General features: G+C 37.9%; 5 protein-coding genes across 5 annotated transcripts; 3 read left to right on the top strand and 2 right to left on the bottom strand. All coding sequences in view use genetic code 12, as the record gives it.

Moving 5' to 3' along the window:
* Positions 1-2314: 2314 nt before the first annotated feature.
* GLT1 (glutamate synthase [NADH]) lies at positions 2315-8707 on the top strand (the record flags this gene model as incomplete). Its single annotated transcript, XM_001527989.2, has 1 exon — positions 2315-8707. The coding sequence occupies one exon, from the start codon at positions 2315-2317 to the stop codon at positions 8705-8707; it is 6393 nt and encodes a 2130-aa protein (XP_001528039.2).
* Positions 8708-9161: 454 nt separating this feature from the next.
* On the top strand, positions 9162-10568 carry PVL30_000541 (uncharacterized protein; the record flags this gene model as incomplete). The annotated part of the gene is made up of 1 exon (XM_001527987.2): positions 9162-10568. One exon carries the CDS (start codon positions 9162-9164, stop codon positions 10566-10568), a length of 1407 nt encoding a protein of 468 aa, XP_001528037.2.
* A 2404-nt stretch (positions 10569-12972) lies between these two features.
* On the top strand, positions 12973-14106 carry ANT1 (ADP/ATP carrier protein; the record flags this gene model as incomplete). The annotated part of the gene is made up of 1 exon (XM_001527986.2): positions 12973-14106. One exon carries the CDS (start codon positions 12973-12975, stop codon positions 14104-14106), a length of 1134 nt encoding a protein of 377 aa, XP_001528036.2.
* Positions 14107-15152: 1046 nt separating this feature from the next.
* Positions 15153-16421, bottom strand: PKA1 (camp-dependent protein kinase catalytic subunit; the record flags this gene model as incomplete). The annotated part of the gene is made up of 1 exon (XM_001527985.2): positions 15153-16421. One exon carries the CDS (start codon positions 16419-16421, stop codon positions 15153-15155), a length of 1269 nt encoding a protein of 422 aa, XP_001528035.2.
* A 1258-nt stretch (positions 16422-17679) lies between these two features.
* sap62 (CWF complex protein sap62) lies at positions 17680-18429 on the bottom strand (the record flags this gene model as incomplete). Its single annotated transcript, XM_001527983.2, has 1 exon — positions 17680-18429. The coding sequence occupies one exon, from the start codon at positions 18427-18429 to the stop codon at positions 17680-17682; it is 750 nt and encodes a 249-aa protein (XP_001528033.2).
* Between the last annotated feature and the right edge of the window lie 381 nt (positions 18430-18810).

Here is an 18810-nt window from a genome sequence, read left to right as displayed (position 1 = left end):
TCAGAGATTTCAGAGATTTCAGAGATTTCCAAGATCTGATGTATTGCAAGATTTTGTTATGCCGATATAACAAAAAAAAAAAGTGCATCCATACCTCAGAGATGTTAAGTATTGCACTAAGGGTTCACTTCTCAGCTTGGATCTTGTGTAACTTAGATTTTGTGTCCTAAAAAATTATATGTATATCACGTGATTTTGGTAGCAGATTGAGTTAACGGAAGTTAAAGACTAATTGACAGAATCGAGAGAATGGTAGTCGAAAATAAAGGAATTGATTGCACTTGCGTCCTAAAGCGGATATGAAAAAAAAAAAAAATTGTGTAAGGCACTTTAAGTGAGGTAAGGGCATACATAAGTGTACCCATACGAAAATAGGTAACTCAATTTTGTTTTTTTTTTATCATATCACATTAACGTTTTTCATCGTACATTTATTTGCAATTCCAGAACAAAAATAACAAAACAGAATCTTCCCCTTTTTCTTTTTCTTTTTTTTTTTGTAGTTAAAGAAATGAAAGGACGAAGGAAATAAGCATTGAACAAATTTTTTGGTATTATCGTAATTCCAATATTTTGGTTCTGTTTCTCTACAAATTGAATTAAAGAAAAAAAAAATTTCAATTTTGAGATATTGACTCCTCGTTCTAGAACTAGAGACTGCATGTGTCTGTGTAAAGAAGTCAGACATATTCTACTAATAACGAAAAAAAAAAACAACATGACAATCACTTTCTCTTCATCAAACAGAGCATGTGAAATCGAAAGAAGTGCAAACATCTTCTTATTGCTTACATTCATTTTGTTCATTCATTATTTATTTTCTTTTTATTTTTTATTTTCCTTCTCGCATGGACGAAAGGATCTACATTCCCAATTGGGAAGCACTGTTCACCTGTTTTTTTTTCTTCTTAAAATAAAAAATAAAAAAATAAAAAAAAATAAAAAAATAATAAAAAAATAAAAATACAATCACACGTTATCTCGCACCGCTACATATGGTAGCTTTAGTATTACTTATAAATCTTTGGTCTCTCATTGGTTGCAGATAAATCTAAAACTTAGATTGCAGATAACCACAAACAAAAAAAAAGAACAATTAACAAACATAGAGTGGGGAATCTGGGAAATGCAACAATATAACGCTGCTGGCTGCCCCCAACCCTACCTTTGTTACAATAGATAACCACTATAGCAAGTAATAGTAATCAAAGACAATAGTATCTCCACTGCGACATCCGTTTGACCTTTGAGAGCTGCAGTAATAGTAATAACAGTAATAGTAGTAATAGTAGTAGTAGTAGTAATGCTAGTGCTAGTGCTAGTGGTGTTGATGTTGGTGCTGGTGTTTGAACATGGTTGGCTCGCTCGTTTCCTTTTTTTGGCTTGAGTGGAGAACGAGGGCACGTTTCAACTATAATGTTAGCACAACAATAAAGTAGGTGCAACGGAGCAAAACGCACAGCCGCTGCTCCTCTCTAATGTTCCGTATTCTCCCTCATGCTCTCGACATTTGTAAATCCCAAAGTCTGTGGTCTGTAGCCTACAACCTACAAATTTAAATATCTAATCAGTTACATTGTCACCACTAACTGCCAAAAACAAGACCTTACTTAGTGTCGGATTAACCCTGACTCAATATTGGACTCAATTGTGGATTGATCCAATTCAATCGTATTGAAGTTCGAAGATAAATTAAAAAAAAAAAGAAGAAAAACTTCCTCTAAAAATGTAAACAAAATTCATTTTTTCTTTTTTTTTTTCATTTTTTTTTTCATTTTTTTTTTTCAAAACAAAAATCAATCACGCTCTTGTCCGCCCTCCCCACTCCTCCTCATGCACGTTATCGAAAACTCTCAATTTTGAAATAAATTTTCAGAAATGCTAATCTTTTCCACAACACCCATTCTTTGAAAAAAATTGGATATCTCTGAAATTTTCAAACTCCAAATATTTTCCTGTACTCTTATTTTCTCTTTCTTCCATCTTCTTTTTCTTTTTCTCTTTTTCTCTTTTTCCCTTTATTCTTTCTTCTATTCTTCACATTACTTCACCGCTTGATCAAAAGACTTTTACTTACATTCATTCAGGCTGGAACTGACTAGAGCGGGACTGAAGAAAAATATTACTACAAAGAACTTTATATACTCGATAATTGGTAATACCAAGAAATCCCACTTACTTACCCTTTCCTGATTTTTAGAACAATCCTAAAACTCCTCCTCCTCCTCGTCCTTGTTCTTATTTTACAAAATTTTGTGCTGTGACAGCAATTGATTTCAAACTTTAGCATAATCAAAACATAAAGTGACATTAAATGGGTCCAGCTGCTGTATCCTCTTCTTCCTACTTACCACAGAAAGAATTTGAGCATTACAATGTTTACAACTACGACGAAGTGCCAGAAAACAAGTCTTGGGCATCCTCGTTGCCTGTAGCCAAAGGGTTGTACAACCCTGAGTTGGAGAAAGATGCTTGTGGTGTTGGTTTCACTTGTCACTTGAAAGGTAGCCCCTCCCACAAAATCGTGTCGGATGCAAGAAACTTGCTTTGTAATATGACACACAGAGGTGGTGAGTTGAACCCCAAGGACGGTGATGGTGCTGGTTTGTTGAGTTCAATCCCACACAAATTTTTGAAAAGAGAATTCAAATACCACTGTAATGTCGACTTGCCAGAAAAGGGTCAATATGGTGTTGGTAACTTGTTCTTCAAAAAAGATGACGCTGTTTTTGAAAAATCGAAAAAGGCTTTTGAAAACATTGCCGAGTCCTTAGACTTGAAAGTCTTGGGTTGGAGAAGCGTGCCTCACGATTCTTCCATCTTGGGTCCAGCGGCTTTATCCAGAGAGCCTTATATCTTGCAACCAGCAGTTGCCATGAAGGAAGTCTTGAGTGAGACTTTGCTGGAGGAAGAGTTTTCCGCCAAATTTCAACAAGAGTTTGAAAAAAGGTTATTCATCTTGAGAAAGCAAGCTTCGCACACTATTGGTTTACACAATTGGTTCTACATTTGTTCGCTTTCTTCCAAAACCATTGTTTACAAGGGTCAATTGGCACCGAATCAGGTTTATGCTTACTATCACGATTTGGTTAATGCTGATTACGAGTCCCACTTTGCCTTGGTTCATTCAAGATTCTCAACAAACACTTTTCCATCTTGGGACAGGGCTCAACCTTTGAGATTGGCTGCCCACAATGGTGAAATTAACACACTTAGAGGAAACAAGAATTGGATGAGAGCAAAAGAAGGTGTGATGAAGTCAAAGTTGTTTGGGGACGAAATGGACAAGTTGTTTCCCATTATTGAAGAAGGTGGTTCAGACTCTGCTGCATTTGATAATGTTCTTGAATTGCTTGTTGTTAATGGCGTTGTTTCCTTGCCAGAAGCTGTCATGATGATGATCCCTGAAGCATGGCAGAATGATGAGTTCATTGACCCTAAAAAGAAGGCATTCTACGAATGGGCAGCCTGCTTGATGGAACCATGGGATGGACCTGCATTATTCACTTTTGCTGATGACAGATACTGTGGTGCAAACTTGGACCGTAATGGTTTGAGACCTTGCAGATACTATGTTACCGATGATGATCGTATGATTTGTGCTTCAGAAGTTGGTGTAATTGAGATTGAGCCAGAAAAGGTTTTGCAAAAAGGTAGATTACAACCGGGTAGAATGTTGTTGGTGGATACTAAAGAAGGAAGAATTGTTGATGACAAAGAGTTGAAGAGCAAAGTCTCCTCGAGGTTTGATTTCAAGAGCTGGGTATTGGCCAACATGATCACCTTAAACGACTTGACCACAAAGATCAAATCAAGAGGCATCAACATTGAAGGCTCACCAATGGACACTTCAGTGACAATTCAAAAAGACCCAAGGTTGGTTGCTTCGGGATACTCCCACGAGCAAGTCTTGTTTGTGTTGGCTCCAATGGCTGAGGGTAATGAAGCTTTGGGCTCTATGGGTAATGATAATGCTTTGGCTTGTATCTCCGAGCAACCCAAATTGTTGTATGAATACTTTCGTCAGTTGTTTGCTCAAGTGACCAACCCTCCAATCGACCCAATAAGAGAGAAAATTGTTATGTCATTGGAGTGCTACATTGGTCCGCAAGGAAATCTCTTGGAAATGAAACCCGACCAATTAAACAGGCTTCTTTTAAAGTCTCCAATCTTGGACAATTCAGAATTGCTTGCCATCAAGAATATTGAAAAAGTTTACCCAACTTGGTCTGTTGCCAACATCGACATTACTTTTGAAAAGAGTAAAGGTATTCAAGGATACACTGACACGATTGACAAGATCTGTCAAGAGGCATCAAAGGCAATTGCAGATGGCAACCAAATCATTATTTTGAGTGATGTTTTAACCGGTGCGGAGAGATTGCCAATTTCAGCATTGATTGCCGTGGGTGCAGTTCATCATCATCTTGTTAGACAAAAGCAGCGTTCCAAGGTTGCTTTGATCATTGAGACTCAAGAAGCTAAAGAGGTTCACCATTCTTGTTGTTTAGTTGGGTATGGTGCCGATGCAATTAACCCTTACTTGGCCATGGAAACTTTGGTAAGAATGAGACATCAAGGACTCTTGAAAGACACCACTTTAACCGACGAGAAGGTTATTGGCAACTACAAAAAATCCATTGATGCTGGAATATTGAAAGTCATGTCCAAGATGGGTATTTCCACTTTGGCATCGTACAAGGGTGCACAAATCTTTGAAGCTCTTGGTGTCGATAACTCAGTCATTGACAGATGTTTTGCCGGTACAGCTTCAAGAATTAAAGGTGTTACATTTGAGTACATTGCACAAGACGCGTTCACTTTGCATGAGAGAGGTTACCCTTCGAGAGATACTGTGAAGCCTATTGGGTTGCCTGAGACTGGTGAATACCATTGGAGAGATGGTGGTGATGCACATATCAACGACCCAGCAGCAATTGCCTCTTTGCAAGACGCTGTTCGTAACAAGAATGAAAAAGCATTTGACGCATATTGTAAAAAGGAGAATGAAGCTGTTCGAAACTGTACTTTGAGAGGTCTTTTGGACTTTGATTTCGAATCATCGACACCAGTGCCAATTGACCAGGTTGAACCATGGACCGAAATTGTTCGTCGTTTTTTTACCGGTGCTATGTCTTATGGGTCTATTTCAATGGAGTCACACTCGACTTTGGCGGTGGCAATGAATAGATTGGGAGGTAAATCCAATACCGGTGAAGGTGGTGAAGATGCTGCGAGATCACAGGTTAGTGAAAATGGTGATACCATGAGGTCTGCCATTAAGCAAGTTGCTTCTGGTAGATTTGGTGTTACATCATACTACTTGGCTGATGCCGATGAGTTACAAATCAAGATGGCTCAAGGTGCAAAACCGGGTGAAGGTGGTGAGCTTCCGGGACACAAAGTTTCCGCTGAAATTGGAAAGACAAGACACTCGACCCCTGGTGTTGGTTTGATCTCGCCACCTCCACATCATGATATTTACTCGATTGAAGATTTGAAACAACTCTTGTACGATTTGAAATGTTCAAATCCTAGAGCCAGAACTTCAGTGAAGTTGGTTTCGGAGGTTGGTGTGGGTATTGTTGCCGCTGGTGTTGCCAAGGCAGGTTCGGAGAACATTCTTGTTTCGGGTGGTGATGGTGGTACTGGTGCAGCAAAATTGACATCCATTAAATATGCTGGTTTGCCATGGGAATTAGGATTGGCTGAATCCCACCAAACATTGGTTCTTAACGATTTGAGAGGAAGAGTTGTTTTGCAGACTGATGGTCAATTGAGGACAGGTAGAGATATTGCAATTGCTTGTTTGTTGGGTGCCGAAGAATGGGGATTTGCCACAACACCTTTAATTGCAATGGGTTGTATTTACATGAGAAAATGTCACACTGGTGCATGTCCAGTTGGTATTGCCACCCAGGATCCTGAGTTGAGAAAGAAATTTGAAGGTACACCAGAGCACGTTATTAACTTTTTCTATTATATGGCTAATGACTTGAGACAATTTATGGCCAAGTTGGGTTTCAGAACCATTGCTGAGATGGTGGGTCGTGCTGAAAAATTGAAGGTGAGAGAGGATTCGCGCAACATCAAGAATGCCAACCTTGACTTGTCTCCAATTCTTACTCCAGCACACACCATTAGACCTGGTGTCGCTACTCATTGTGTTAGAAAGCAAGACCACAGATTGCATGTTAGGGTTGATAACAAGTTGATTGATGAGTCAGAGATGACCTTGGCAAAAGGTCTTCCAGTTACCATTGATTGTGATGTTGTCAATACTGATCGTTCCTTGGGAACAACTCTTTCCTACAGAGTCTCTAAAATCTTTGGGGAACAGGGCTTGCCGCATGATACTATCCATGTCAATGTTACTGGTTCAGCGGGACAGTCGTTTGGTGCATTCTTGGCGTCTGGTGTAACTTTGGAATTGGAAGGTGATGCTAATGATTATATTGGTAAAGGTTTATCTGGAGGTAGGATTATTGCTTACCCACCAAAGGAATCCAAATTCAAAGCTGAAGATCAAATAATTGCTGGTAACACTGCATTTTTTGGTGCGACATCTGGAACTGCATTTATTAGAGGTATTGCTGCAGAGCGTTTTGCAGTTAGAAACTCTGGTGCCATTATTGTCGCTGAAGGTACTGGTGATCATGGTTGTGAATATATGTCTGGTGGTAGAGTCGTTATCTTGGGCTCTACTGGAAGGAACTTTGCTTCAGGAATGTGTGGTGGTATTGCGTATGTCTTGGACATGGCGCAAGATTTCTCCGATAAGGTCAATAAGGCAAACGTTGAATTGTCACAGGTTACTGAAACCCAAGAGATTGCATTCTTGAGAAACTTGATTGAAGACCATCGTCATTACACGGGTTCGGAAGTGGCTGATCGTGTTTTGAATGAATTTAGCAGATACTTACCAAGATTTGTTAAAGTCTTGCCATTTGACTATAAAAAGGTTTTGGAGAAGGAAAAACAAGCTGCAGAAGAAGCCAAGAAGAAAGAGTTGAGTACTTTCTTGAAATCAATCAAAGAGGATCCCGAGTCCGATGTCACCAATGGTGAAGCCTACAAGATCAAGCATGGTCATGTTCATCGCGCTCACCGTAATGAAAAGGAACCAAAAGTTGCTGATGTTGAGGATACAATCTTTGACAATGATTTGGAGAAGAAGGCGCCAGCTAAATTGGACAAAGTGAGAGGTTTTATGAAGTATAAGCGTAGGAATGAGAAATACAGAGATTCCAAGGAAAGGACAAAAGATTGGAAAGAGATGACTTCGAGATTGACAAAGGATGAGTTGCATTACGAAACAGCTAGATGTATGGATTGTGGTGTTCCATTCTGTACTTCTGATACGGGATGTCCTATTTCCAATGTTATTCCAAAATGGAACGAGTTGGTGTTTTACAATAAATGGTGGGATGCGTTGCAAAGATTGTTGATGACCAACAATTTCCCTGAATTTACTGGTAGAATCTGTCCTGCACCATGTCAAGGAGCTTGTGTTTTGGGTATAAATGAGGATCCAGTCAATATCAAGTCTGTTGAGTGTGCAATTATTGACCATGGTTTCGAGAAAGGTTGGATTAAGCCAACACCTCCCGAGCATAGAACCGAAAGAAGCGTTGCTGTTATCGGCTCTGGTCCAGCTGGATTGGCTTGTGCAGACCAGTTGAACAAAGCTGGACACTCTGTTACTGTTTACGAGAGAAGCGATAGGCCAGGTGGGTTGTTGATGTATGGTATTCCCAACATGAAGTTGGACAAGGGAGTAGTCAAGAGGAGGACCGATTTGTTGGCTGCAGAAGGCATTGAATTTGTTTGCAATACCACTGTTGGTGAGGATATTACTGTTGAAGAATTGCAAGCTAAATATGATGCCGTTGTATTTGCTGTTGGTTCCACCATTCCAAGAGATTTGAAGATTCCCGGTAGAGAGTTGCAGAACATCAACTTTGCCATGCAATTGTTGCACAAGAACACCAAGGCTCTTTTGGAAGATCAATTGGCAGACATTCGTCAACAACTTGAAGGTAAACACGTTGTTGTTATTGGTGGAGGTGACACTGGTAATGATTGTTTGGGTACTTCGACTCGTCATGGAGCCAAATCGGTGACCAATTTCGAGTTGTTGCCACAACCACCTGCCACGAGACCCAAGGATAATCCATGGCCGCAATGGCCAAGGATCTTTAGAGTTGATTACGGTCACACTGAAGTCACCACTCATTACGGCAAAGACCCTAGGGAATACTCGATTTTGTCCAAGGAGTTTGTCGGTGATGACGAAGGTAAAGTTAAAGGTATCAAAACAGTTAGAGTTGAGTGGAAGCGTTCCGACCTGGGTGCATGGCAAATGGCGGAGGTGCCAGGCAGTGAGGAGTTTTTCCCTGCAGATGTTGTTTTGTTATCAATGGGTTTCATTGGTCCGGATGCCGATAACTTGAGCGTTGCTAAAACCAAGAGAGGAACAATTAATACAGTTAATCCTAATGTCTACAAGGTGGATGAAAATTCCAACTTGTTTGCTGCGGGAGATTGTAGAAGAGGACAGTCTTTAGTGGTTTGGGGTATTCAAGAAGGTAGACAATGTGCAAGAGAAGTTGATGAGTTTTTGATGGGAACCACTAGATTGCCAGGAAACGGATCTGTTGAGCAAAGAAATTATAAATTATTAGAGGAGTTTGCTGAAAAGGTTTAGATTTACAATGTGATATATATATATACATTATTATTATTATTATTCTTATCTATATGTAATAAAAAGAAATATCGTATACAAAAAAAAAACTTTGGCTTCTTTTAAATTGGTATCTTTTAGTATTGCTATTGTTGTTGTTGTTGTTACCCTTTTTTCGATTGGCAAAAAGAAAAAAGGTTTTAGTGAAGTAGGAGAAGAAGTGAAGCAGATTCTTTTTATAAAAAAAAAGAAGAGGAGGTTGAATAAAGTTTTTGCTTTCCACTTTCTATATGGCTTGTTGGTGTGCGTTTTCCGTATCAGACATGAAAGCGCAAATATTTATAATGTGCGCAAAATTGAGGTAGATAACTAAGCAAAAAAAAAATGAATATAGTAGCTTCTCTTGCTTCGTTTCTCTTTTGGGGGTTTTTTTTTTTGGTCTTTTTGGTTATTTTTTATCCTCTCTATTTGCTCAATGTCGAAGGAAACAACTGTTGTGCATGAGTTAGTAGCTCATTTCCTCAAAGAGAATAATTATGTTGATACCCTTGACCAATTTGAAAAAGAGCACGGTAAACAAATAGTATCCAATGCGCTTAATGAAGTGGAATCACTTGAGCTGATTGTGGAGGATAGACTCAATTTCAATCTACTTCAGGATAGGTTGAAAAATACATCGATTGATACTGGAATCTATGAGGAACTTCCAGTTGGTTTAAAGCAATTAGTCTCGGAAAGGTTTGAGAGTTGGCCGGTGCCTTATCCTCATGTTCCTCATGCTTTGGACACCAAATCCTTGATCATTTCTAGTGCGTATGATCCATATAATGGAAGTGTTTATTTTTCCTCGAATGATTCAAAGATTATTATTGTGAAGGATGGTGTAGTGGTGAAAACAGAGAGGTTTCTGGAGATTGTGAAGAAAGTCTTGGTTGTTGACGAGACGAAAGTTGCACTCATTGGAATGAGCGGGACAATGTACTTGAAAAGGAGCGGTTCACTTGAGCTGGTCTCGGAATTTTCTACCGGATCAAGGTTCATTGTTGATGCACAGCATATCAAGTACAAGGGAGTAGATTATATTGTTTTGCTAGCGTGGAATAATGTGTTGAAGTTGTTCAAAATTGGCAATGGCAAAGGCAAAGGCAATGATCAGAGTGAGCAAAGTAAGCTAGTCTCGGAGATGAAATTAAACCAACAAGGAACCTGTTTCAGTGTGGTTGAGTACCAAGGTCAATTGGTTTTGGTGTTGGGAAAACTTGAGAGCACATTGCTTGAAGTCTATACCTTGCAAGACGACACGGAGTTCCAGTTGAGGTATAAGATCTCCATAAATGATGCTGAATTTACAGCATCGAGTTTCTCTCCGCGGTGTATTATAGTAACCCCAAGTAGAGATTTGGGAACAGTTCCATTGATAGCAGTGGCCACGTCCCACGAACCGTATATGAGAATAATAGTTGTGTCACTTATTGAGTTTGGTGCCGCTTCTTCTGCATCAAACTCTATTAGTCGAAACCAGATTGTTCGAAATTTCAACACATTAGCGCCTCAAGATAAGTTTTCGCAACCTAAAATTGCGTGGCGGTTAGAGAAGGGAAGAGAGAATGAGAATCAAAAAGAGAATGAGAATGTGGATAGGAAAAGGGAAAGGGATGTGTGTGGACTATGGGTTATGGGCGATGATGGGGTGATGAGGGGTTTGGATGTTGTTGAGAGCAAGGTTGTAGTTGAGTTGAAAAGAGAGGATCTGGCGAAACAGAACTCGATTGGCCATTCTGGCAAGATCAGGGAGTTCATTGCGTATATCGATGAGAAGGGTGGTGAGAATGTAATTTCTGCAGGATTGGATCGTCAAATAATCCGATGGTCTATTGAATAGAGAAAAAGAGAGTTGGAACTTTTTATTTTGATACACTTTAATTTTCATTCAATATACTTTAGCTTTATATATCTTGAGTTTGCTTACCAAATAGATGTAGGAATTATGAAATGGAACCAATAGAATAATATTGATGTTTGGTGTATGTATGTATGTATGTCTACATACATACACGCACGTGACGACCTAGCAGAGTATAGCTTAGTTTGTAATAGATTCAAAGTTTTTACCTTTATATATATATATATATATTGTATTTTTTTTTATTGGGAAAATTGTTGGGTGGTATGCAACGTGTGTGTGTATGTGTGTGTGTGTATGGGACTAAAAAAAAAAAAATATGGAGCAAGTTTTATCCTTGTCCGTACCTTTTGATATTCAATGTTTTATTTTTATTTAGAGTTTTTTCTTACCTCGGCTATTTGGAATATTATTTTGTATATATTTTTATAGTTACACTTACACTTTACACATGTGGTGCGGACATATGAATAAACCCCTCTATTTTCCTCTGTATTTTTCACACACACACACACTCTCTCTCTCTCTCTCTCTTCTTCCCCCTCCTTCCCCCTCGCGCTCCCCTAGCGACCTTCGTTACCACTTTGCACTTCTCACCCCAACCGTTGAATATGTCAGTGTATGTATGGACGTATTATGTAATATATATATAATATATTAAATAAAGTATTATATAAAGTATTATATATAAAGTATTATATAGCAGAATGAGTCCAACGGTTGTCTAATATGTTGATGAGATTGGAGGCAAAGAAAGTAAGTGTTGTCTACTTAAAAAAAAAAATGGAACAAAGCCACATCATTTTCATTAGTTTTGCCAGAAACCAGCAAGACGTGAAATCCCCCGGTGATTGCTACAAATGTACCATGTATATTCGCTTTTCTTTTGCTTCTCTTTTGCTTCTCTTTATTTCTCCGCCTCATTACCCTTTTGTTCCTGTTTTTTATGATGTAATTTTGATCGGGGGGGGGAATACAAAAGGGAAATTTCAAGTTTTATTGGGAGTAGCTACCAACTGCTTTTTTACTCTTCTTCAATTTTATTTTATTTTTATTTTGTTTTTTTTGTTTTTTGTTTTTTGGCTTCTATTCGGGATCTCAGAATCTTTACACCAAATTATTTTTATTTTATTTTATAATTATTTTATTATTATTTTTTTTTAGTGTGTGTCCCTTTTTCTTTGTGGCTTCCCCACAATTTGTAAAGATTTTGCACTTCGAAGAAGCGTCCGAGGATAAACAAATAAAAATAAAATAAAAAAATGAAGAGGAAAAAGAAGAAACAAAAATAAAGAGGAAGAAAAAAGAAGAGGAAAAAGAGTCGTCCTTAGCTCTTGCTTCTATATACGGAGTGTGTGTCAGAAGACGTCATTTGTCGGTTACAAGGAGCCAACTTGCATCAAAAACTTGCTTTGAATCTCTTCTTTCTCTTCTACTTGCTTAGACACTTTATATTGTTTCTGCTAGATGATATCTGTTTCTATCTTCAAAGGTTTGTACATATCCATTTTCTTTGTCTTTCAATCTTTCCTTCCTTTTCCTCCCCCTCCCCCCACTCACTCACTCACTTAGTCACTGGTTTATAAAACGGTGTATGGAATTTTTTTATTATTTTATTTTAATTATTTTTTATTTTTTTATTTTATTTTTTTATTTTAATTATTTTATTTTTTTCCCCCATTTGATATTTGCCATGTCTGGATAAAGACCTGTGGATCCACAGAATATTTCACACGCTCATTTGCACTGATTCAATCTTCTTTCTACTTCTTCTTTCTACTTCTTCTTTCTCTTCCTCTTTCTCTTTCTCTTCCTCTTTCTCTTTCTCTTCCTCTTTCTCTTTCTCTTCCTCTTTCTCTTTCATTTCCTCACACTTTGTATCCATATCCACATCAAATCGTCTTTATCAATCATTTGAATAGACTCTACGACCAAGCTTACCACCCTTCACCCATTTCTTTTTTTATCAGATACGGGCTACCCAATTTTTTTCTTTTGCTTTTGTTTCTATTATTATTCTTCTTCCCCTCCCCCCGCTCCCCAGCCTTTACTCCCCACAACATTGATCTTTGGCGGTTCCTTCCTTTTTATTTAAATTTTTTTTTTATTTTGAAAATCACTTAATCGTATTTAAAGATATATATATACATATATATATATTTCTATTTCCCACAAGGCAGTCAAACACAGACTTTTTATTTTACCTCGGCAGTAAAAAAAAAAATACCGGCATTTAGATTCACCACTTTATCTAGTCAAAACATCCTTAGCCACACAGATCATCATATACAAGCACCACTTTCACCCCCACCACCACCACCACCACCCTCCCTAGAGCAAAAAAAAAAAAACAGATTTCATCATCGCTATATACTTTTACAAGATGTCCCTTTCTCCAATCGAAAAAGCTGCTTCTGGTGCTTTGGCATCGGCTATTGCCAATACGTTGGTTTACCCATTGGATTTGAGTAAAACCATTATCCAAACCCAGGTCAAGAAGCACAACCACAAATCGGCAAACCCCGCAGGCTCTGCAACTTTACCGAGCCCACCGCAATCAGAAACTTCCGACTTTGAAGACTCTATATTGAAGGATTCCCCCACCAAGGATAAGGATAGCGGCGAGTTAAAGTACAAAAACACAATCGATGTCTTGAGAAAAATCTACCAAAAGAAAGGAATTCTAGGCTGGTACCATGGTTTGCTTTCCACCGTAGTTGGCACCGCTGCTCAAAACTTTTCCTACTTTTATTGGTACTCCATTGTCAAGAAAGTATACGCCAATATCTACAAAAACATTTCAAACCACAAACCAAGCACCCTTACAGAGCTATTCCTTGGTGCAGTTGCCGCAGCAATATCACAATGTTTCACCATGCCAATCGGTGTCATAACCACACAGCAACAAACTGATAAACACCACAAGAACTTTGTGCAATTGATCAAAGAAATCTTGGACCAAGATGGAATCTCAGGATTATGGAGAGGATTAAGAGTCTCTTTAGTATTGTGTATCAACCCCTCAATCACATACGGTTCATATGAAAGGTTGAAGCAGGTGTTATATGGAAGCAAGGAATTCTTGGGACCTTTGGAAAGTTTCTCATTGGGTGTGTTGGCCAAGTCCTTGGCAACCGTAGCAACCCAACCATTGATTGTCTCAAAAGCCATGATTCAAAAGAAGGCTAAAAGCAAAAAACCAACAGATGCAACCGCAACCGCAACCGCAACCGCAACAACCGCAACCAGCAACAGTAATCTCGACAAACCACCCAAAAAGGATGAAGAGGATGAAGATGATGAAGATGAAGATATCAAGTTTGACCATTTCACCGATGCATTAGCCCACTTATGGCACACTGAAAAGCTCCATGGTCTTTATAAAGGTATTGCCCCACAATTGTTGAAGGGTGTCTTTGTCCAAGGATTATTGTTTATGTTTAAGGACCAAATCGATATGCTGTTCCTTTATTTATTATCCTTGATTAAAGGACAAAGAAAGCTCGTTAAAGGTTGATCTACTAAGGAAGTATGTGCACAACTTTATCGCAACTCATTGTATAGAACTACACAGGTTACATTTATTGATAGAAGCTTAGAAGTTTAGAGATTTCAATTGTTTTTTTTTTCCTTTTTTTTTCTTTTCTCTTTGGTTTCTCTTTGGTTTCAACTTTGATTATTAATCTCCAAGGTTCAACAAGTGCCAACCTTTAAAGAGTGTTCACTTCCATCTGTTCCCTTCTTTTATCATGTGATTAGCTATACCTTATTATTGCTTTGTTAAAAATAAAGAATAAAAAATAAAGAATAAAAAATAAAAAATAAAAAAAAATTACGAGACAGTATCAAACAATTGGAACAAACTCTCCTTCACTCGAGAGCTATTCAAGTTTTACTCAAATTTGCCCATGTTTGTCCATGTTTGCTCATGTTTGCCCATGTTCATCAGAATATTGCTCGCTGCAAAAACCCTAGTCTTCTTTGAGCATACAATGCCTATGTACCGTTTTTCACTATAGCAATATCATTATTATTACTACGAATGCAATTATAAGTTCTGATAATTTTATCTAAATCGTACCTTATCTTGCTTCAAACTACATCTAAAATGAATGTGTTTCAAAGTGTACAGGTGGCTCATGTGACTAAAAGTTTTTGTTCTTTTGTCAAGATCCTTGCAAATACAAAAAAAAAAAGAAAAGTATGTAAATAAACAAATAAACAAATAAGTAATTAAATAAGTAGAATTTTTCATTTGTTTTACTGAAAAGAAAAACGAGTCAATTTTTAGCTATTACAAACCTCAAAATCTAGAGTTGCATATCGTATTAAAAAAGTTCTTTTTTGTTGTTTTTTGTTTTTTGCAAAAAAATGCAATATAGGCAAATACATATAGAATGATGTTGGAGAGAATGAATAATAGAAGAAGAAAAATTAAATAAACTATACAAGCTTGACTAGCTTACCTTTTTCCTTTTTTTTTTGTCTTTTTCATTGTTTTCATTTCCTTCAATTTCTTCATTTCCTTCATTCCTCCTTACCCTCTCACAAGTACACTATCCATTAAAAGTCCTCAAAGAAATGTTGGTATGGGTCCTCGACTCCGCTTATTCCATAATCCAAATCCTTGTCCTCGGGGTATCGATCAAATTGCGAAGTATCACCCACTCCCGAGGTAATCGGCGGCTCGTATGGTGTCTCGATATCCCTTGATAGTAGTCTCTCCCAAATCACTTCTTTAAACCATGGATGGTTCTTCACATCACTGGATCCTCCTTGCAAATTACCTAATCGCTGAGTCAAATCCTTCACAATCAATTTCTGCAAAAGATCTAAAATATCAGGTGGCAAATAGTCGGGATATGTTATCGTTCCATTCAATATATTCTCATACGTCTTCATAGGTGTTGGGTCGTAGAATGGCGTGTACCCAGTAAGCATCTCAAAGATTAATATTCCAAACGACCACCAGTCCACTGATTTGTTGTAAGGCTTTGTCGCTACAACTTCAGGCGCAATATAGTCTGGAGTACCACATAGCGTGTACGTCACATCTGCGACTTCCTTGGCAAAACCAAAATCGGTCAACTTTATGTGTCCATTTTTATCAAGCAAAATGTTTTCGGGTTTCAAATCACGGTAAATAATGTCTAAATCGTGCAAATACTCAATCGCCAAAAAGGCCTCGGCAGCATAGAATTTGGCCACCGGCGTAGGGAACCGTTGCGACTTTCGCAATAACGAAAATAACTCACCCCCTTCAATATAATCCATAATCATAAATAAGTTGTGGCAATCATGGAAGGTACCCCACATTCGAATGATGAATGGATGCTGGGCAAGCTTGAGCATCCTTCGCTCATCATTCGTATGCTCAACTTGTTTCATATTCACAACCCTTTCTTTCTTCAACACTTTCATGGCATAGAATCGCCCATTGTGTATGGACCTCGTCAAATGCACCCGCCCAAAAGATCCAGTTCCCAACGTTCTTAAAATTTGAAAATCGTTCAAACTATACTTGCCCTTTGTTGTGGTATCTCGATATGCATGTCTAGATACTTTTTTACTCAAATTCGTTGAGTTTGGTGATTCTTTTGGTATATTTCCCTGCATCGTCACATCAGCGGTGGAAGTCTCGTTACTGTGACTACTGTTGTTTGCGGTAGTGGTGGTGGTAGTATTACTGCTACTGATATTATTATTATTATTATTGTTGTTGTCGGGCACAGTGTTACTTTGAACTCCGTTTCCCAGTAGGTTTGGCTTTCCTGAGTTATAGATTTGGTCGTACGGCCGTCCTGCAGCTCGACTAGAGCTTGATTCGTTCATTGAAGCTATGTCTTGGTCTTGTATCCCTTCCATCAATATTTATCAAGGTAGGTGCGATGGGTAGTGGTGGCAGCTTTTGTTTATGCTCTTATTCAAAATCAAATTAATTGATTAATCAATCAACCAATCAAATAATCAAACAATCAATACAACAGTTTATCAATATATCGATGTATCAGTGTATCAGTATATCAATCAAGAAAAGAATCTTTCACAATGTAGTTTTCTTCCCTCTTTGAAAATTGTTCTATACTGGTAAAAAAAAATTAAAAAAGAATTTAGAAAAAAAAAAAAAAAAGAACAAATCTGGTTCTTTTCAAAAGTAAAATTTTGGAGTGGCCCTCAACTCCATTTTCAGGAAGCGTATATATATTTCCTGTTGTTTGTGGGCCGAAAAAAAAAGAAAAATTATCTTTACACAATAGAGATTGTTCCGAGTGAGAAAATGCACAATTATGAGGTCATCTGCTAGTAGTAATAATAGCATTAACAGTGGGAAAAAGAAAAATTAAAAGGAAAAAAAAAAAAGACAAAGAGAAAGAGAACGAGAGAGAAAGAGAAAGAGAACGAGAGAAATGGAAATAGTTTAGCTCAACGGTAACGGCAGTATTAACAAGTATACTATTAATAGCGTCGACGACAAGTTCGCTCAAAAGTATATACATTATAGTAGTCTCACAAAGCTCTCGTCTCTTTTTATTATGTTATGGTTACTCTCCAGAAGGTGAGTTGGAATATTTGCAAAGGAAAACCTCTACAAGTTGGATTAGAACTACTACAACAAAGAGTGAGGACAAAAAGCCACCAACTTTGTAGCATCTAACGACATATCCACATCGTCAATTGCAAACAAATACACGCAACAAATGAGATATTACTTTGCTCCGTAACATAGTAGACGGAGGAAATTGCGTAAATTGAAATCCAAAGTTCACGGTATAGCTAAAAAGCAGAAAAAGCAAAAATAAAAATAAAAAAAAACGAAAAAAAAGTAAGAGAATATAAGTATATATTTATACATAAATAGAAGAGAAAAACAGAAAAAATTACAGAGCCTAAAAGACTGAAAGACTGAAAGCCTCGCTTATACTTTTTTGCTTCTCTTCTAGACATCCTCTATGGATTCTGCAGCACACGTCCCGTGTGGACGTACGGCAAAGCCTTCTTCCACCTTCCATTATTTCATCTAATTTTCTTTCTCTTCATCCTTTCTGATCCTTTTCCATAAGCATCGAGAAAGTTTTCTATAATCCTATTCTTACTTGAAAAACAACTGCAATATATATTCTTTGGTATCATTGTCCCAAAACCACCAAAAGGTATCACTCATTGTTCCTTCATCCTGAGGCTTATCGATTTCGAGGTCATTCGGTAGCACTATGGCTATGTTTTCATAGGGTTCGGCTGAGATGACTAAAACTTGGTTTTCATGTTCTTCCTTTTCGTTTAAATCTTCACTTGGTGGAATCTTTGAAGCAACGTACTTTGCAATCAGGTTCTGGTTTCGCGAACTAAGCTCAAAGTATGACATAAATCGATGCAACGGTTCATTTGTAGCTACTATATTGGGAAACTTGGCAGATACTAGAAAACCTAGCTTCAAAGTCTCTGGATGCTGTATTTTAACCACTTTAAATTCAGGCTGACCAATCTTTTTCCAACTTCGCTTCTCGACTCTACTTATGGATAGCTGTTCGCCAATTTTCTGTTCGTGCTGCTGCTGCTTGCGTTGCCTCTCGTCTAATATTCGTCTCCTCTCCAAGTTCAAATGATGCTTTCTACCTCCTAAATGGGATATGTATGAGGCTTCATTGTTGTGTGTCGTGAGACAAAGCTTGCATTCCAATAAACCCACATGGTTTCGAAACACATAAGGGTCATTATCCAAGTCCAAGACGTGGGTGGCTAAAAGTTCCTTTACCCTTCTCTTGGTGCTGATGTTGGCATCCTCTTTGCTCGCAATTCCTCCTGCACCCTTTTTAGAGTTGACTCTATCAGAATAGTCCATAACGAATCTTTGCTCAGTATAAAATACCTTTGCTTCTTTCCGTTCAGTGTTTAACTGGAAATCTTGTAAACAGTGGAAGTTTTTCTTTCACAAAAATAAAAATAAAATAAAAAAGAAAAACTAAAAAAAGATAAAAAGATAAAAAAGCAAGAGGGCTGGCAACGATGTGGTGTGCTCTTGAGTTAAGTTATACAAGATAGTGGTAAATTCACGCTTTGAAGCATCTCGTTGTTACTATGACTGCTTACTGCGGCGCTAACTAGAAATTCAGTTCTGTTTTTTTGCCTATCTTAGACGCGTTATTTTTTTCTCTCCCGCACACCCTCCCGGAATCTCATGAAATCCACTTAATTCAAAAAGGAAAAAAAAAAGAAAAGTATA

Source organism: Lodderomyces elongisporus, chromosome 1 (genome assembly GCF_030384665.1).
Source record: "Lodderomyces elongisporus chromosome 1, complete sequence".
NCBI lineage: Eukaryota > Fungi > Ascomycota > Pichiomycetes > Serinales > Debaryomycetaceae > Lodderomyces > Lodderomyces elongisporus.
The sequence above is the reverse complement of the archived record's forward strand: the minus strand, read 5'-3'. Positions and strand labels throughout refer to the sequence as shown.